The sequence below is a fragment of the Malaclemys terrapin genome, chromosome 1 (assembly GCF_027887155.1).
Source record: "Malaclemys terrapin pileata isolate rMalTer1 chromosome 1, rMalTer1.hap1, whole genome shotgun sequence".
Lineage (NCBI taxonomy): Eukaryota > Metazoa > Chordata > Testudines > Emydidae > Malaclemys > Malaclemys terrapin.
This window is the reverse complement of record NC_071505.1, coordinates 243,464,024-243,480,413: the sequence shown is the minus strand read 5'-3', so window position 1 is coordinate 243,480,413 and position 16,390 is coordinate 243,464,024. Positions and strand designations below refer to the sequence as shown.

Here is a 16,390-nt window from a genome sequence, read left to right as displayed (position 1 = left end):
ATTTGTTGGCTAACACTCCTGTTTCTCCTAACTAAAACAACTTACATGTAATGTCATTTTTAATGATACACAACTACAGGGTCTGATTTTTCAACCCAACCTCCATTGTTTTCTTGTCCATGATTATTTGTGGGAACAATTAATGTTACTTAACTGTCCAAGTACCTGAATGCAATCATAAAGTAGATACCAAAGCTGTCTAAGCTACATTAGTTTATAGCCACTGAAAATAGTGGGTGAAAATTTGCACTCATAATATTATTTTCCTGAAAAGTGGAGCCTGGATTTTTTACATCTGGTCCATAATATAGTATCACTGGACGATTTGTCGTATGACTGTGATGACTTTCTTAAACACCACTTTTGTATAGGTGATGACTCTTTTTACCCTAACTAGGGGGACATCTTCCTCAAAGTCAAAAACTGGATTATAATTGGAAACCAAAGCGAACATTCAAAACTCCAGTTGCATGCTGTAATTTCTTGCTCTCCCTTTCCACTCAAGTTAAGCCACATGCCTATGATGTCCTTGGTATGACGTGAATTAACCGAATACCATAGCTTTCAGAAAATAGCCGTATGTAGTGTGCCAAAAGCAAAGATTGTATGTTGTACAGTACACATGCCTTACTTAACACATGCTATTCAGCCTGAATAAAATGCTGGTGGTTATGTCTGCAGTCATTACATTTGTAACATCTTCCAGCATAAACTACTATTGAGTTGGTGTGCTGTTGTATATATGAAGGGAACAAATCCATCCTATGCTGCTTCCTTTGATTTCAATCTCCTGAGTAAAGACTGCAGGATTTGCCCAAGAATTCCTAATATGAGTCTTGTCATTTATATGGTCATATTAATTCTACTTCTTTATGGTTGCAGATCATAATGCTGGGCTCAGTAACAGAATTGCATGGTTATGTTGACAAAACACAGCTAACAGAAGACCTTGGTGGCACTCTGGATTATTGCCATAACAGATGGCTCTCGCACCGCACTGTAAGCCTTAGTTGTTTTTATTTTTCGCAGTTTAATGGGCCCTTCTGTGTTATACTGTCATTTATCAAATACATTCCAATTAATGCAAGCTGACATCAACCGAGTGAGGAGATGATCTCAGTGGAACTTAATCATCTTCGAGAAATAACATAAGTAATAACTTTGGGAGTGGTTTTCTTAGGGTTTTGGAGCAAAGGAAACTTGTTGTTTGGGGGCTGGGTGGGTATTGTTACAAGAGAGGGGGAAAAGCTCAAGTTAAAAAAATGACTCCAGGTTATAAAAATGTGTGGCAAATACATCTGATGTAAGCATAGAGAAAATATGCAGTTAAGAAGCTAATGGGTGAAGGTGTTTTATTTACAACTCTTGCTAGCAAAATATTCTTGAAAACAAACTTTTTCAAGCCAACCTTTTTAGTTGTAGTCTAAAGTTTGCATTTTACTATGGTTGGGGGCAGTGTTTTCCCTAGGAATTGAAATGAGGAGGGGGGGTCGAATTTACAGGGGATGGGGGGTGTCAGGGCCGATGGGGGGTGAGACTGTGAGGGTGAAGGTGGGCTATATGGCACCATAATAAAAACTGAAAACTGTGTCATGACTATTTTATTAGATTTAACTCATGTTTTGAAATCATCACACAAATTGAAGTTGGCTACTCAAGCATTCTATGAAGTATGACATCTACATCCTTCTTGGTTTCTTGTTATAATTTTGCACAACTCTGTTAATTAACCTCTTGAACACAACTCATTCATCTTTGGTGGCTTCTCGTGTGTCGAGTACTTCCATTCCTTCAATTGGTATGCTCATTAGTTCAGTCCACATGATCAGGCAGAAGGTGACTTCTTTCAGAACACACAATTCTATTCAATGATGAAAAAGAACATTCAACTGTAACTGCTGTGACTGAGAGTAGCAAGAGATGAATTCCTACTTCTTTCATCCCAGGAAACATAGCATAAAGATTGAGTCGAGCCACTAGTGATGATAAAAAAGAAGTTGAAGTCAAATCTTCATTCATTCGTCGTATGATATTCCACTCTGTTTTCAATTTCTCTATTCTGTCCTGAGCACATGGCAGCCCCATTGCTGGTAGTGCCTCACTTCACTCAACTGTCAGTGTTCTATAGGACAGGGATCTGTAAAAGCTACGTAGAGGTTGAGTAGAATCTAGAAGTCGCTGTTATAGATTTTTAAGAATCAAGTCTGTGTACTTTTTCAGTTGTCTTAAACACTTCTTGTCCTCTTCAGTTAAGGATTCAATATAAATGCCTCCATTAGTCAACTTCTGGACTGAAGTCTTTGCTTCTTCTAGTACTTTTTCAATGGATAGCTCTCTGATTGATCCAAATGTAGCTTCTATTGCTGGAGAAAGATCTATTACTGTTGTAGCAGATGCCTGGATGGCATTGTTTCATGACCCAAATGGTTTCAGCAATAGCCTTACAAGAGAGAGAATGGCAATAGTTTTCTCTGAACGTAGTAGCAAAAGTAATCCACCAGCCTCACTACTTAGATCCATCCCATCTTGGTAGATACTTTCCAAAATCAGTAATAATGGCTGGAGTAATTTTAAGAAAACAGCCAAGGATCGCCCATGAGAAAGCCAGAGGGTTTTCCCAGGTTGGACTAATTTGAACTTCAGTCCCAGTGTATCGTCTATATTTTCCAAGATACTTAGTCTTTTTGGTCTCTTGCTGAAAAAAGAATATAATGAAGACATTAAATTTATAGCTTTTTAAATGTCTTTTGAAGAGTCTGCAGCTTGTACTAGCGCTAGTTGGAGTAGATGGCCTCTGCAGTGTGTGTAGGAGAGATTAGGGTTATACTTTTCTCTGAGCAAAGATTGTACTCCACCATGTCTTCCAGAGAAGTTTGCAGCTCCATCAAATGCACAAGCAACCATCTGTTTGGGGTCCAATTGACAAGCATTTAACTCTTTTAAGATGTGGGTTGTCACAGATGCAGCCGATGTGTCTTCTATAACTTGAACATCTAGAAATGCATCTATTGGCCTACCACTGACATCAAGATAACGTACACAATGACTTAATACTTGCCCATTTGCATTGGTGCATTCATCAGCCATGTATGCAACTTTTTTGAATGTGGTGAGAGAGGTCTTCACTTTTTCAACTGTTGAGTCTTTCACTGTTGTACCATATGCTTCTAGCCAGTCAGCTGAGTTTCTTGCAGAAAGATAGTGAGCATTTGCTGGTCTTGTTTGGAACCAGTGTTCAACTTCAGGATGAACAAGTGACAATGCACTTAACATTGGCCTCCAGTTTGTAGTGTGTGGTGATCTCTTGCTTAAATAGAAAATATGATGCCTCACCCATGTTTGTTCGCATGTCTCTTGAGGTTCCACCCAGCTCTCAGTGAATTCAGCTGAGCTCTCAGTGGGGGAACCTTAATGCTAGTGCATATGGGGCCCTCTCTTCCACTTAGACCTGATTATCAGTGATTTCAGCTGTAATGGTCACTTAACAAAACAAAAGACTATCTATGAAGCCTAATCAGTTCTGTCTTTAAACAGGGGAGAGGGGCAGGTCAAATAGTACTTGTGACTCAGGCAGACCATCAAGCAAAACACCTGTCCCCCGCTCTCTTGATGCCCTCAATCAGTACAGGCTAAGTACAGTTCTATTGCCCTTTACCCATACAATAAGAGTAACATTTCATTCAGACACAAGCATTCAAGTGATTTGTAACCCAACCCCAGCCAAAATCTATCACTTGGGCAACACAGCTCTGTTTGCTGGATACCTAGGTAGATTAGGTGTGACTGTAAATACAATCTGGTCCTGAAGCCTTTCCCCCCAGCTCATCACTATCTGTCAGGGAGAGCTCATTTTAGACTTTGCTTACAAATCATAATTTGACCAACATCACCGAAATGAATGCACTGACATCATCATAAAAACAAAAGCTGTATAAGGAAGCTGGTCTGTTCATACTTTTTCAAATCTATTATACTTTTTCAGATACATGTATTTTATCATACACTTTATATGCTTTTAAAGTATGTATTAATGTTTCAATTTCAATTCAAATTTCCGAACAATCACTAAATTGGCAACACTGCATGTAACTAATTCACAAAACTGGGGGGGGGGGGTGTTGGGGAAATTCAGGGGGGCTGTAGGGAAATCCCTGGTTGCGTGTGTGTGTGTGTGTGTGTGTGTGTGTGTTCATGTGTTCAGAGCATGAAATGTCTTTAATGGTTTTATATATTCCAAAAGGCCATAGAAAGTTTCGCCCTAATGGTTAAGCAAACAGCTCAAATGCTTCAGTCCTTTGGGACCGAATTGGCTGAAACAGAACTACCAAATGATGTCCAATCAACCAGCTCCCTTCTTGCAACACATAGTGAAAAGAAGGACAAAATGAAGGTATGTATATCGTATGAAAGTACCCTGCTTTTAGTTAGCACATTATTTTAATTATAACTAGCAATAAAAATACAATAGAAAAATAGAGTTTTTGAAAAATTTTTGATGATAATAAGAATGTGAGACCTTTGAAATCTTCTTAAAGCTGCCTGGCTATATTTGAAGTTTAATAAGGATCTTTATTCCTTGCAAAAATAATCCTGGAAGCTAAGAAGATATAGCACATACACATTATGATATGTTTCTGTAATGGAAATTGCTGTACAACCAAAGATGTAGTAATGGGAATGTATAGATTTTCATTTTTTTTATTTGTAGTAATGTTGGCGTGGATATAGATATAGATATTGATATAGAGATAGATACATACACACACACACACACACCCCTCTACCCCGATAAAACGCTGACCTCAGGAGCCAAAAAAACTTTCTGCGTTGTAGGTGAAACCGCGTTATATCGAACTTGCTTTGATCTGCCAGAGTGCGCAGCTCTTCCCCCGCCTCTCCCCCGGAGCACTGCTTTACCGCGTTATATCTGGGTAGAGGTGTATATGAAATTCTGATTAGGAATGGACAAACCAGTTCAGATAACATTTGTTTTAAACATTAATAACTTGAACCAAAACTAGTTTGCCAGCAGTTTCAGAATATAGCAGCAAAAAATCTCCAGGTAATTGTGGCACAACCGGAAGCACTGGAAATCTTGAGAAAGTGTCTGTTATCATGAAACTTCCAACACAGGTTTGAGAGGATGGAACAAGCTTGGAAAATGTTGAGGTTTAACCTTCAGTACCTTTAATTCATTACTTTTAATCATAGAATCATAGAGGATTAGGGTTGGAAGAGACCTCAGGAGGTCATCTAGTCCAACCCCCTGCTCAAAGCAGGACCAACCGCAACTAAATCATCCCAGCCAGGGCTTTGTCAAGACAGGCCTTAAAAACCTCGAAGGATGGAGATTCCACCATCTCCGTCGGTAACCGATTCCAGTGCTTCACCACCCTCCTAGTGAAATAGTTTTTCCTAATATCCAACCTAGACCTCCCCCACTGCAACTTGAGACCATTGCTCCTTGTTCTGTCATCTGCCACCACTGAGAACAGCCTAGCTGCATCCTCTTTGGAACCCCCCTTCAGATAGTTGAAGGCTGCTATCAAATCCCCCCTCACTCTTCTTTTCTGCAGACTAAATAAGCCCAGTTCCCTCAGTCTCTCCTCGTAAGTCATGTACCCCAGCCCCCTAATCATTTTCGTTGCCCTCCGCTAGACTCTCTCCAATTTGTCCACATCCTTTCTGTAGTGGAGCGGGCCAAAACTGGATGCCATAATTCAGATGCGGCCTCACCAATGCCGAATAGAGGGGAATAATCACTTCCCTCGATCTGCTGGCAGTGCTCCTATTAATGCAGCCCAATATGCTGTTAGCTTTCTCGGCAATAAGTGCACACTGCTGACTCATATCCAGCTTCTTGTCCACTGTAATCCCCAGGCCCTTTTCTGCAGAACTGCTGCTTAGCCAAATTACTTTATTAAATTGTTCTCGCTATTCTTCCTATAAAGAACACTTTATCTATGGTACTTTGCAATATTTCTTTAGAAAGACCACTAAAACGTGTTGTTTTTTGTTTTCTGCAGGAGGATTTGAGGTTAGCATTAGAACAGGGACATGATATTCTTGAAAGTAATAGAAAGCCAGTTGCTGAGAACCCTGACTACAAACTCAACCAAGATCAGCTTGACAATCAAACCACTGTGGAAAGGTGAGGTGAATGAAATATGGAGTGTGCATTAGTTTTTATTTTACACATTTATTTTATTTTATTTTCTAGTATTTAATTTTTATACATGTAGTTAGCAAACTGGCAAAGTGATTCAAGGTGGTAAATATTTAGAAGGTGTTAGTAGGCAGTAGCTCGTCTGCTCCAAATCCTCTGAGCAAAGTGCTGCAGGGTTCTATTTTTTTCTCCGTTGTTGCTCAGTCTGCATGTGAGGGAGATAAGGATTCAGTTTGGATTTCAGTGCCATCAACATACTGATGACACTCTGCTCTGTATCTCCATTTCATCTGGTTCAGATGATGCAGTTGATCAGCTGTCCCACTGTCTGGAGAAGATTGCTACTTGTATGAGAGATGGCTGGCTGAAACTCAATCCAGATAAGATGGGTGATATTGTTTTGGGGGAAGCAGTAAGAGGAAGATAACAGAAGTGACATCTTCTTTTGGGTGTTTGTCCACCTTTTATGACTAAGAACCTAAGAGTCGTGTTAGGTCACCAGCTGTTTCTGCATGTCCATATAGCAACTGTAGCAAAGAGTGTTTTTCTTCCATCATCTGGTAGAAGATTGTAGTCTTTCAGATACAGACTTCATCAGAGACATTCATGTCCTTGGTACCTCTAAATCAGTGGTTCTCAACCAAAGGTATGTGTACTCCTGGGGGTACGCAGAGGTCTTCCAGGGGGTACATCAACTCATCTAGACATGTCCCTAGTTATGCAACAGGCTACATAAAAAGCAGTAGAGAAGTCAATACAAGCTAAAATTTCATACTGATAATGACTTGTTTATACTGCTCTATATACTATACACTGAAATGTAAGTACAATATTTATATTCAAATTGATTTATTTAATAATTATATAGTAAAAATTAGAAAGTCAGCAATTTTTCAGTGTGACTGTGACACTTCTATATTGTTATGTCTGATTTTGTAAGCAAGTACTTTTTAAGTGAGGTGAAACCTGGGGGTACTCAAGACTCCTGAAAGGAGTACAGTAGACTGGAAAGTTTGAGAGCCATTGCTCTAGACTGAGTAGTGCAATGCAGTCTGCTTGGGATAAGTTAAAAGGCCACCCAGAAACTTCAGCTAATGCAGAACAGTGTGTGGTGGTTCCTTGCTATAATGTGTGATGCAGGGCACATAACATTGTTCTGTAGTCTACTGTGATTGGCAATTCAGTGTGTAGGTTTTGACCATTAAGAACTTTATTATTTGATTCCTGGTTAGTTTAGAGACTTCCTATCTCCTCACACTCATACCTGACAGTTGAGATTGGCTGGGACTATCCAGATGACAACTGGCTGGAGGGAAGATGGTCTCAATGGGGGGCTCTTGACTCTGGAACTCTAACCCTTTGGGCTTAAGAGACCAACTTAGCTGACCTTGGGGTACATAGAGAGAGCGCTATATATTTACTCAGACCTTGTCTGAGAAGGTGATTGAAATGGAGAGAGTTCTTTTTCCTTAATTACACCTGGGGGAATTCTGTGCCACTGTGCAATGCATAATTTAATATTGTGTGCGCAGAATTTCCTTTCTCCCACAGAAATGAGCTGCAGTGCTTCTGGGGGCCACTGGATCCGGCAGAGCCCAGCTTGCACATAAAAGACACTCCTGGGGGGAGAGGGAGCTAGAGGGTTCCCATCAGCTGCAGTTCCCCGCACATCCTGAGGAAAGGAGACTGCAGTGTGCAGGAAACTCTATAAAGTCAGGGTCCCAGCATCAGGCTGTTTCAGGCTGGGCTCTGAGGAGTAGAGATTGTCTAGGTGGGGGGGAGGGAAGCACAGCTGGGCTCTGGGGGGTAGGAGGGCGGGTGTGTGGGCTGGGTCATGGCTGGGCTTTGGTGGGGAGTGGGTGTGGGTATCTGGGAAAAGGGGGGCCATGGCTGGGCTCTGGGGGGAGGGTGAGTATCTGGGCGGGGGGGGGGGGGGGCCCATCTGGGCTCTGGGGGGTGTAATCTGGGCTCTAGGGTGGGAGGAGTCCTGGTGTCTGACATCCTGGCTGGGCTCTGGGAGGAGGATGGGGAGGGGGCAGAGAAACGGGAACTGGGTTTTTATAGGAGTTTCTTTAGCTCTCATCTTCTGGGGAATTTTTTGTGTGTGTCTGTATTGTTACAGACCTACCTGCTGACAGGTATTTTGAAAAAAATTACCAAAATAATTAGGGCTTTCGATTAATCAAAAAAAATTAATTGCGATTAAAAAAATTAATGGCACTGTTAAACAATAGAATACCAATCGAAATGTATTAATATTTTGGATGTTTTTCTACATTTTCATATATACACCTCTACCCCGATATAACACTGTCCTCGGGAGCCAAAAAATCTTACTGTGTTATAGGTGAAACCACGTTATATCTTTACCGCGTTATATCCGAATTAGTGTTATATCAGGTCACCTTATATCGGGCTAGAGGTGTATTATATTCTGTGTTGTAATTGAAATCAGTGTTATTTTTTATTACAAATATTTGCACTGTAAAACTGATAAACAAAAGAAATAGTATTTTTTAGTTCACCTCATACAAGTACTGTAGTGCAATCTCTTTGTTGTGAGAGTGCAACTTACAAATGCAGATTTTTTTTTTTTTGGTTACATAATTGCATTCAAAAACAAAATAACGAAAACAAACAAGTTCGTTTCCATTTACAGGAAATAATGCTGCCCTCTTCTTATTTACAATGTCACCAGAAAGTGAGAACAGGCATTTGCATGGCACTTTTGTACCTGGCATTGAAAGGTATTTACGTGCCAAATATGCTAAACATTCGTATGCCCCTTCATGCTTTGACCACCATTCCAGAGGACATGCTTCCATGCTGATAATGCTCGTTTAAAAAAATGTGTTAATTAAATTTGTGGCTGAACTACTTGGGGGAGAAATGTATGTCCCCTGCTCTGTTTCACCTACATTCTGCCATATATTTCATGTTATAGCAGTCTCGGATGATGACCCAGCACATGTTGTTCCTTTTAAGAACACTTTCACTGCAGATTTGACAAAACGCAAACAAGGTACCCATGTGAGATTTCTAAAGATAGCTACAGCACTCAACCCAAGCTTTAAGAATCTGAAGTGCCTTCCAAAATCTGGAGGAGTGAAGCATGCTTTCAGATGTCTTAAAAAAGCAACACTCCGATGCGGAAACTACAGAATCCAAACTACCAAAAAAGAAAATCAACCTTCTGGTGGCATCTGACTCAGAAAATGAAAATGACCATGTATCAGTCCGCACTTCTGTGGATGGTTATTGAGCAGAACCTGTCATCAGCATGGATGCACATCCCCTGCAATGGTGGCTGAAGCATGAAGGGACATATGAATCTTTAGCGCAGCTGGCACATAAATATCTTGTGACGCTGGCTACAACAGTGCCATGAGAAAACCTGTTCTCGTTTTCAGGTGAAATTGTAAACAAGAAGTGGGCAGCATTATCTCCTGCAAATATAAACAAATTTGTTTGTCTGAGCAATTGGCTTAACAAGAAGTAGGACTGGGTGGACTTGCAGGCTCTAAATTTTTACATTGTTTTATTTTTTATTTTTAATGCAGTTTTTTGTACATAATTCTATATTTGTAAGTTCAACTTTCATGATAGAGATTGCACTACAGGACTTGTATTAGGTGAATTGAAAAATACTATTTATTTTGTTTTTTTACGGTGCAAATACTTGTAATCAAAAATAAATATAAAGTGAGCACTATACACTTCGTATTCTGTGTTGTAATTGAAATAAATATGTTTGAAAGTGTAGTAAACATCCAAAAATATTTAAATAAATGGTATTCTATTATTGTTTAACAGTGCAATTAATTGTGATTAATTTTTTTAATGGCTTGACAGCCCTAAAAATAATTGAAACCGGCATGATCATGTAGTGTTGTTTTGACAAATAAAATTTGCAGAATTTTGTAGAATTTTAAAATATTATGCACAGGATTTTTAATTCTTCGGCAGAGAATTTTTAATTTTTTGATGCAGAATTCCACCAGGAGTACCTTATGCATGGGTGAGGGCAGAGCTTTTGGTGTATCGCTGGCCTTTTTACACGGGCTTAAACATTTTTTTAAGCAATTGCTAGGTGCCTAATATAAAAAATAGAATCAAACCTGTAGTTAAGTATTCGATATTAAGGCTTTTCCTCTGTGTTTCGTCTTAATTTACTGCCAAATTTTAAGCCTTTATATGACCATAACACAGAGATACAAATTTGAACAGTATTATCAAAACATAGATAATTTTCCTAGGTTGGTATTTTAAGTTGTTTCTGTGTGTCATTTTGTGTTTCTATATATTTGCTTTAGTTCCAACATTTTCCATGCAGTTTCATTTTGTAGAGCTTGGCATTCCAACTAACAGAGTTTGGCAGAAGCAACTTCATTTCTCCCATCACTGCAATTAGTTATCTACAAGCCATCTGTTCGTTGTTTTGAGTAGTTTATCCAAAATGTCCCACATAGCTATGATATCAGAGGAAAGCTGGAGTGAACTACAGAGTCCATATAATCTCCTCTTCTGAATTAATTTTAATTTTTTAATTCATCCAACTCCTAAATGCTTTAAAATCTTTTTTTCAAAATTCTGGTGAATTTTTATGATGCTGTAAGTGAGGCAAAATACACCTTAGTCCTGACCTGCAGCCATACTGTTATACCCTAATTACAGAAATGTACATTGTGAGGATAAGTACTCAGATACCATAGTGCTAAGTGCAATATTCTTGTCTATATACATAGGTAGGTTGAACAGTAAAATAGACATAAAACATTTGGGTTCAAACCTGTCTTAAATTACAAGTGAAACAAGTTCTTATTTATCACAGCCACTACTACACACTTGTATATAGCATAAAACTGCAGATTAATAGTCTCTGCACAGGAGAGAGAAGGGTATCGCAAACCAGAACTTAGATGTGGGTATGTGCTGCATCTAGATCTAGCCATTGCTATCAGTTTTCCATAAATGCTAACATTCATGGTGGATTTCTGTTTTACATCAGTATTATTCAAGAAACCACTTACATGCAATATCAAAAATGAAGAAAAGCTACCTAGTAGTTTAGGAACACTGGCTACTCTACTGCTAACAATAGTCCATCAGATTGCTTAGAAAAAGATTACTTAAAGGTAGGCTTTGAGTTGTCCATTAAAAGATGCTATTGTTTCTTAGACTGTAACCATCACTTTAATCCTGAACTTTCTTTTAGGCTTCTGGCTCAATTAGATGAAACAGAGATTGCCTTTGATGAATTTTGGGCTAAACATCAACAAAAGCTTGAGCAGTGTGTACAGCTTCGGAATTTTGAACAAACTTTTAGAGAGGTGAGTTTCTTGATGGTGTTTTAATATTTTACATTTATGTCACCTCCTTCATTCCCAAAGGATCCAAAAACACTTCCCAGATTATTTACACTCAACACCCTCTAATCCTTAAGGCAGTGTATTTTTTCCCTTACCTATTTATGCATCTTTCACATGCAACTGAAAGTTTTCTTTCAAACTTTTTTCTTGTACTTGCCTTGGTCTTACATTCCACTATCACATTATGTACCCTCTGGGCAGTCAATTACTGTCAGTGATACTTCAGGGACAGAGGTAAAAGTAACTTAAAGGATTTACCGGTACTCTGGAGTCCTGTGCAGGGGGTGTGGCCTCGGCTGGAAGAGGTGTGGCCTCAACCAGAAGAGGCGGGGCCTTTAAATTCCCTGGGCCCTTTAAATTAAGATTTAAAGGTCCCAGGGCTTTAAATCACCCCCCAGAGCTCTCAGCTGCAGAGGCAGCTGGGAGCCCTGGGACTCGGGTGATTTAAAGGGCCCAGGGCTCCCTCCGCTACCACAGCGGCACTCCGGGCCCTTTAATCACCATGGGAGCCCTGCCACCGCTACTCCAGGGCTCTGGCAGCAGGGCTTGGGTGGGGCTTTAAAGGGCCCGGGGCTCTGACGCTGCTGCAGGGAGCCTCAGGCCCTTTAAATCACCAGCCAGTCTGGTCCAGCATGGTGTACTGGCTTACTTTCACTTCTGTTCAGGGATTACCATTAGGGTGTGATGTTTGCAGTCTTGTTGCAGCCATGTTGGTCCCAGGGTTTGAGAGAGGCAAGGTGGGTGTGGTAGTATCTTTTATTGGACCAATGTCTGTTGGTGAAAGAAACAAGCTTTTGAGATGCACAGAGCTCTTCATCAGGTCACTAGGGAATGATATAAGTAGGAGCCTCGTTGGCTTGAATGCTTCTCTCTAAAGACAAAGTGTATTCCCCTTGCAGTGTTCTAATCTCCACTGACCAATGGGCACAGCTATTCAGTGGTTCCTTACAAACCAGTTGTCATGTAGCAGCAGATGATGCTGGCTGTATAGCACTAGTCTTATTACTGAGGCAAACGAAATCACCCTCTTGGATATACTGTTGTCTCTCATTTCAGATCAAAGCAGCTTTGAGTATAGCGTCCGAGAGGTTATCTGCTTTCACAGATGTGGGAAACAGCGTTTCACATGTGGAGCACATTCTGAAGGAGCTTGCCAACTTTGAAGAAAAATCACGTGTATGTTCTTGTAATTTCTTCATATTTCTTAGTCTACAGTATATTTTTGCTTTTTGGAAAAAAGAAAAAAGCGCAGGAATTAGTTACTGAATATATTTTATGACCCAGAGCCAAAACTCAGAACTGGATAGAATGAGTGTCTTTTCCTCCCAATGACTAAAACAACCAGTGTCATTAAAATTTAGAACTGATAAGGCTATCAAAAAAAATTAAAAATGTGACTGGCAAACATTTGTGGACACACAGATGGAGAACATTTTTTTCAGTTTTCTTATGTATATTTTGTAGTGGAATAGTTATATAGTTATGTACATATGGATAACCATTATAAAGCCTTGTGGTTAAGTCACTGGTCTGGATTCAGGAGATGTGGGTTTGATTCCTGGCTCTGTCACAGCTTTCATGTGTGACTTTGAACAAGTCATTTAATCGGTCTGTGCCTCAGCTCCCTATCTGTAACATAATGATAGTATTTCTGACTGCACAGGGTTTGTGAGATTAAATCCATTCATGTTTGTGAAGCACACAGATACTATATTGAAGAGGAGCACCAAAGTATTTGGACATCTGGAAAGACAGGAAAACACCTTTATTTATTAGACAATGCAACAGTTAACAATTTAATAAATGAAATTATTTGCATAGCAAATAAATGCACTTTTCCATAGCAGAATACGTGTTTGAGTTTTATTTTGGGAGCTTTTTAAAGAATGTTAACCCCGAACGTTCTAACTAAATCTAGTATTTTTAAAATGTTTTGCTTTCTTAGGAATCCTTAGAAAAAGCTAGGGTGCTAGCTTCTCAAGGTGACCAGCTTGTTCAAAACAACCACTATGCTGTGGACTCCATTCTTCCAAAGTGCAATGAGCTCCATCATCTCTGTGATGCGTTTGCTACAGAGACAGAAAAGAGGAGAGGTCTTCTTAACAAATCTCTAGAACTGCATAGTCTATTGGAGAAGGTAAGTTTTTATATGAAATAGTTCTGCTTCCCATCTCACTTGCTAATAATATTGCAAACATGTGATGACCCCATATGTTTGAGAAGTAAATAATGACCAGTAGAGGAAGAATGTTTCCAGTGTAAAAGGGGCATTTGCTAATAGAGAGAAAAAAAAAATCAGAAATCTGACTTCCCCCCCTTCACATAGCTGAACATTTTGTAAATGTGTGAAGTGTATTCTGCTAACCATTCACTTGAGTGTTTCCACTGATGTGTGTTCTTTCCTGTTTTCGTTTCCTGTGTGTTTCCAGTCCATGAGGTGGTGTGATGAAGGCATTTACCTTCTAGCGTCACAGCCTGTAGACAAATGCCAGTCCCAGGACGGAGCAGAATCAGCTTTACAGGAGATTGAGAAATTCTTGGACACGGGGGCAGACAATAAAATCAAGGAACCGAATAAAGTTTACCAACTATATGAACCCATTCTCAACCAGGACCTAATGGTACCCTTAGGATTTATGCATGTGCACATATATTTACAGTTGCTGTTAATTTTAGATTTGGTTTTTTGCAGGGCTGATGTTAATAGTAAACCATATAGCACTTTGAGCCTGATTGCTCATTCTACTCACCAACTCCACCTGCAGTAGCTGGGAGCAGCACTGGGGGGGGCCGCTGGGAACTGCAGCACCAGTATTGCTCTAGCCCAGCCCTACTTTTATGTGGACCCAGGACTGCTTTTATTTATTGGGGTATGGAGGAGGAAGGGATGGTCTTCCCCTTTAAAAACTTCCCCTGCAGCAGCCAAGGCCACCCGCTATGACAGCTTTAATGTAGGATGGTTAGCAGTTCTACCTCTTCCAGGGCACTGTGCACCAGTGGATGTGATTGGGAGTCACAAGACAAACATGTCTCCAGCTTGATTGTCCCATCCCACCCCCCACCCCCCAACTCCTGCCTCTGGTTTGCTGCCAAAGACATCAGGAGATGTAGCAGTGGCCCTAGTTTCTTGGATAGTCGTGTTCAAAAGATATTCTATCAAATGAGTTCTTGTGGTGTGTTGCATATTAGCAAATACTGATTCTATGACATAGGTATGCTCTTTAGAAAAATGAATTGTTCTAAATGCAATGTCACTTTCATGTGTGTCTCTTACCATTCTTTGCTATTCTATTATGTAATGTAATTAAGTTGTCCTAAATCCTTAAGTGACATAGAAGTATAGGTCCCATTTTCAAAAGTGACTCTGGCACTTAAGAGGCTAAGTTCCACTGATTTTCAATGATGATTAGGCTCCTAAGTGCTAAAGTCTGTTTTAAAAATAGGAACTTTGACTCATACGCTACTTACGTACTTTTGAAACATTTACCCTTAATGTGGAAGTTTGAATCAATCATTATTTATTTGATTTCCCTAAATTTACAACCTGGTCAGCAGTGAAATGTTTTGATGTTGATGTACATTAATGTAATTGGAACTAAATGTCTCAGTCTGGCATTATAAATTATATTTTAGTTAGAATGAGGGAAGAATTTCTCTCTTTAAAGTTTAGAACATTATTTCTACGTGTTCCTTTTTATATGCTGTATAAAAGCTGCACATATTGGAGGTTATTGTACCATAAATGACAGCATGACTTGTAGACTTATTCAGAATCGTGATAATTTTATGCTGTTTCTACAGGAACATGTGCAAAAAGTTTTTCAAAAGCAGGAAAGCATGGAAGAAATGTTTCAAAAGAGACAAGTGAGCCTTAAAAAACTGGCAGCTAAGCAGACCCGTCCAGTTCAGCCAGTGGCACCAAGACCTGAAGTCTTTGTAAAATCTCCTTGTGTCTCTCCAGGTAAATTGCTGCAAAAAGCTATTAAATCAGGTTCCTGCACTATGCCAATGAACTTGAAGAGAATTTAAGCTATTGTCTGTGGTTATACAAAAGACCTCTGTCAAACCTGCTCCAGTTTAACAGCTGCTGTTTGATTCTGTACCAGGTCTTCGAAGAGGCTCTGACTATGTGTCCAACACAGACGATAACATGCTCCGGAGAATGAACTACAGAAGACTAAAAGTAATTCTGAATTTGTTTCATCTTGATCATTGTCTCCAGTGCACGCGTGTGCACACACAGAGAACTAGAGAAAGTCATAGTGCTTTGTGAAGTAACAAAACTCAAAGAAATACAGAGAGCTCCAGACAAAAGAGCTCTGGTAAATCAAGTTGTGGTTAAAATAGAGTTCCATTTTGTCTTCTGGGGAAATGGTTCTCAAACTTTTTTTTTCGCAGACCACCTGGAAATTGCTGAGTCTCGGTGGACCACTTAATGCTCTTTTCCAAATGTTGTTTGTACCATTAGCTAACTATTGTAAAGTGCTTTGGATAAAAGCACTATATAAAAAACAAACTTAATAATAATTAACGTTTTTTGGTCTACAAATAAAAGCACACAACTCATATTTTAATATCAATAGTCTTACCTTTCTAATATGATGGATGTGCCCTTTCTCTCCCGCCACAGCACCCACAGAGCTGAGGCTGGGAAGCAGGGCCGTCTCTCTCCGGCAGCCGCAGCCCTGGAGCTGGGGAAAGTCACCTCTTTCTCTGGCCACCACAGCCCTGCATGTCCCAAATTCCCCCCACCCCCTCTTCTCACCCCACTGCTCCCTCCCACCTACCCCTTATTACCCCCAAGGCCACCACCTCACCTTACATGTGCATCTTCTCAGGGGCCAGGCACCTAATT

General features: G+C 39.9%; 1 protein-coding gene across 3 annotated transcripts in view; it reads left to right on the top strand.

The window, feature by feature from the left end:
- MCF2L (MCF.2 cell line derived transforming sequence like) overlaps positions 1–16,390 on the top strand; it is a 269,080-nt gene that overhangs the window by 224,756 nt on the left and 27,934 nt on the right. For all 3 annotated transcript variants that reach the window (XM_054011206.1, XM_054011201.1, XM_054011212.1), the window contains exons 7-15: positions 883–999; positions 4,241–4,390; positions 6,027–6,151; positions 11,382–11,496; positions 12,592–12,711; positions 13,481–13,672; positions 13,965–14,156; positions 15,337–15,496; positions 15,642–15,718. In XM_054011206.1, coding sequence (XP_053867181.1) covers positions 883–999; positions 4,241–4,390; positions 6,027–6,151; positions 11,382–11,496; positions 12,592–12,711; positions 13,481–13,672; positions 13,965–14,156; positions 15,337–15,496; positions 15,642–15,718 — 1,248 coding nt within the window. The remainder of the gene's footprint in view (positions 1–882; positions 1,000–4,240; positions 4,391–6,026; positions 6,152–11,381; positions 11,497–12,591; positions 12,712–13,480; positions 13,673–13,964; positions 14,157–15,336; positions 15,497–15,641; positions 15,719–16,390) is intronic.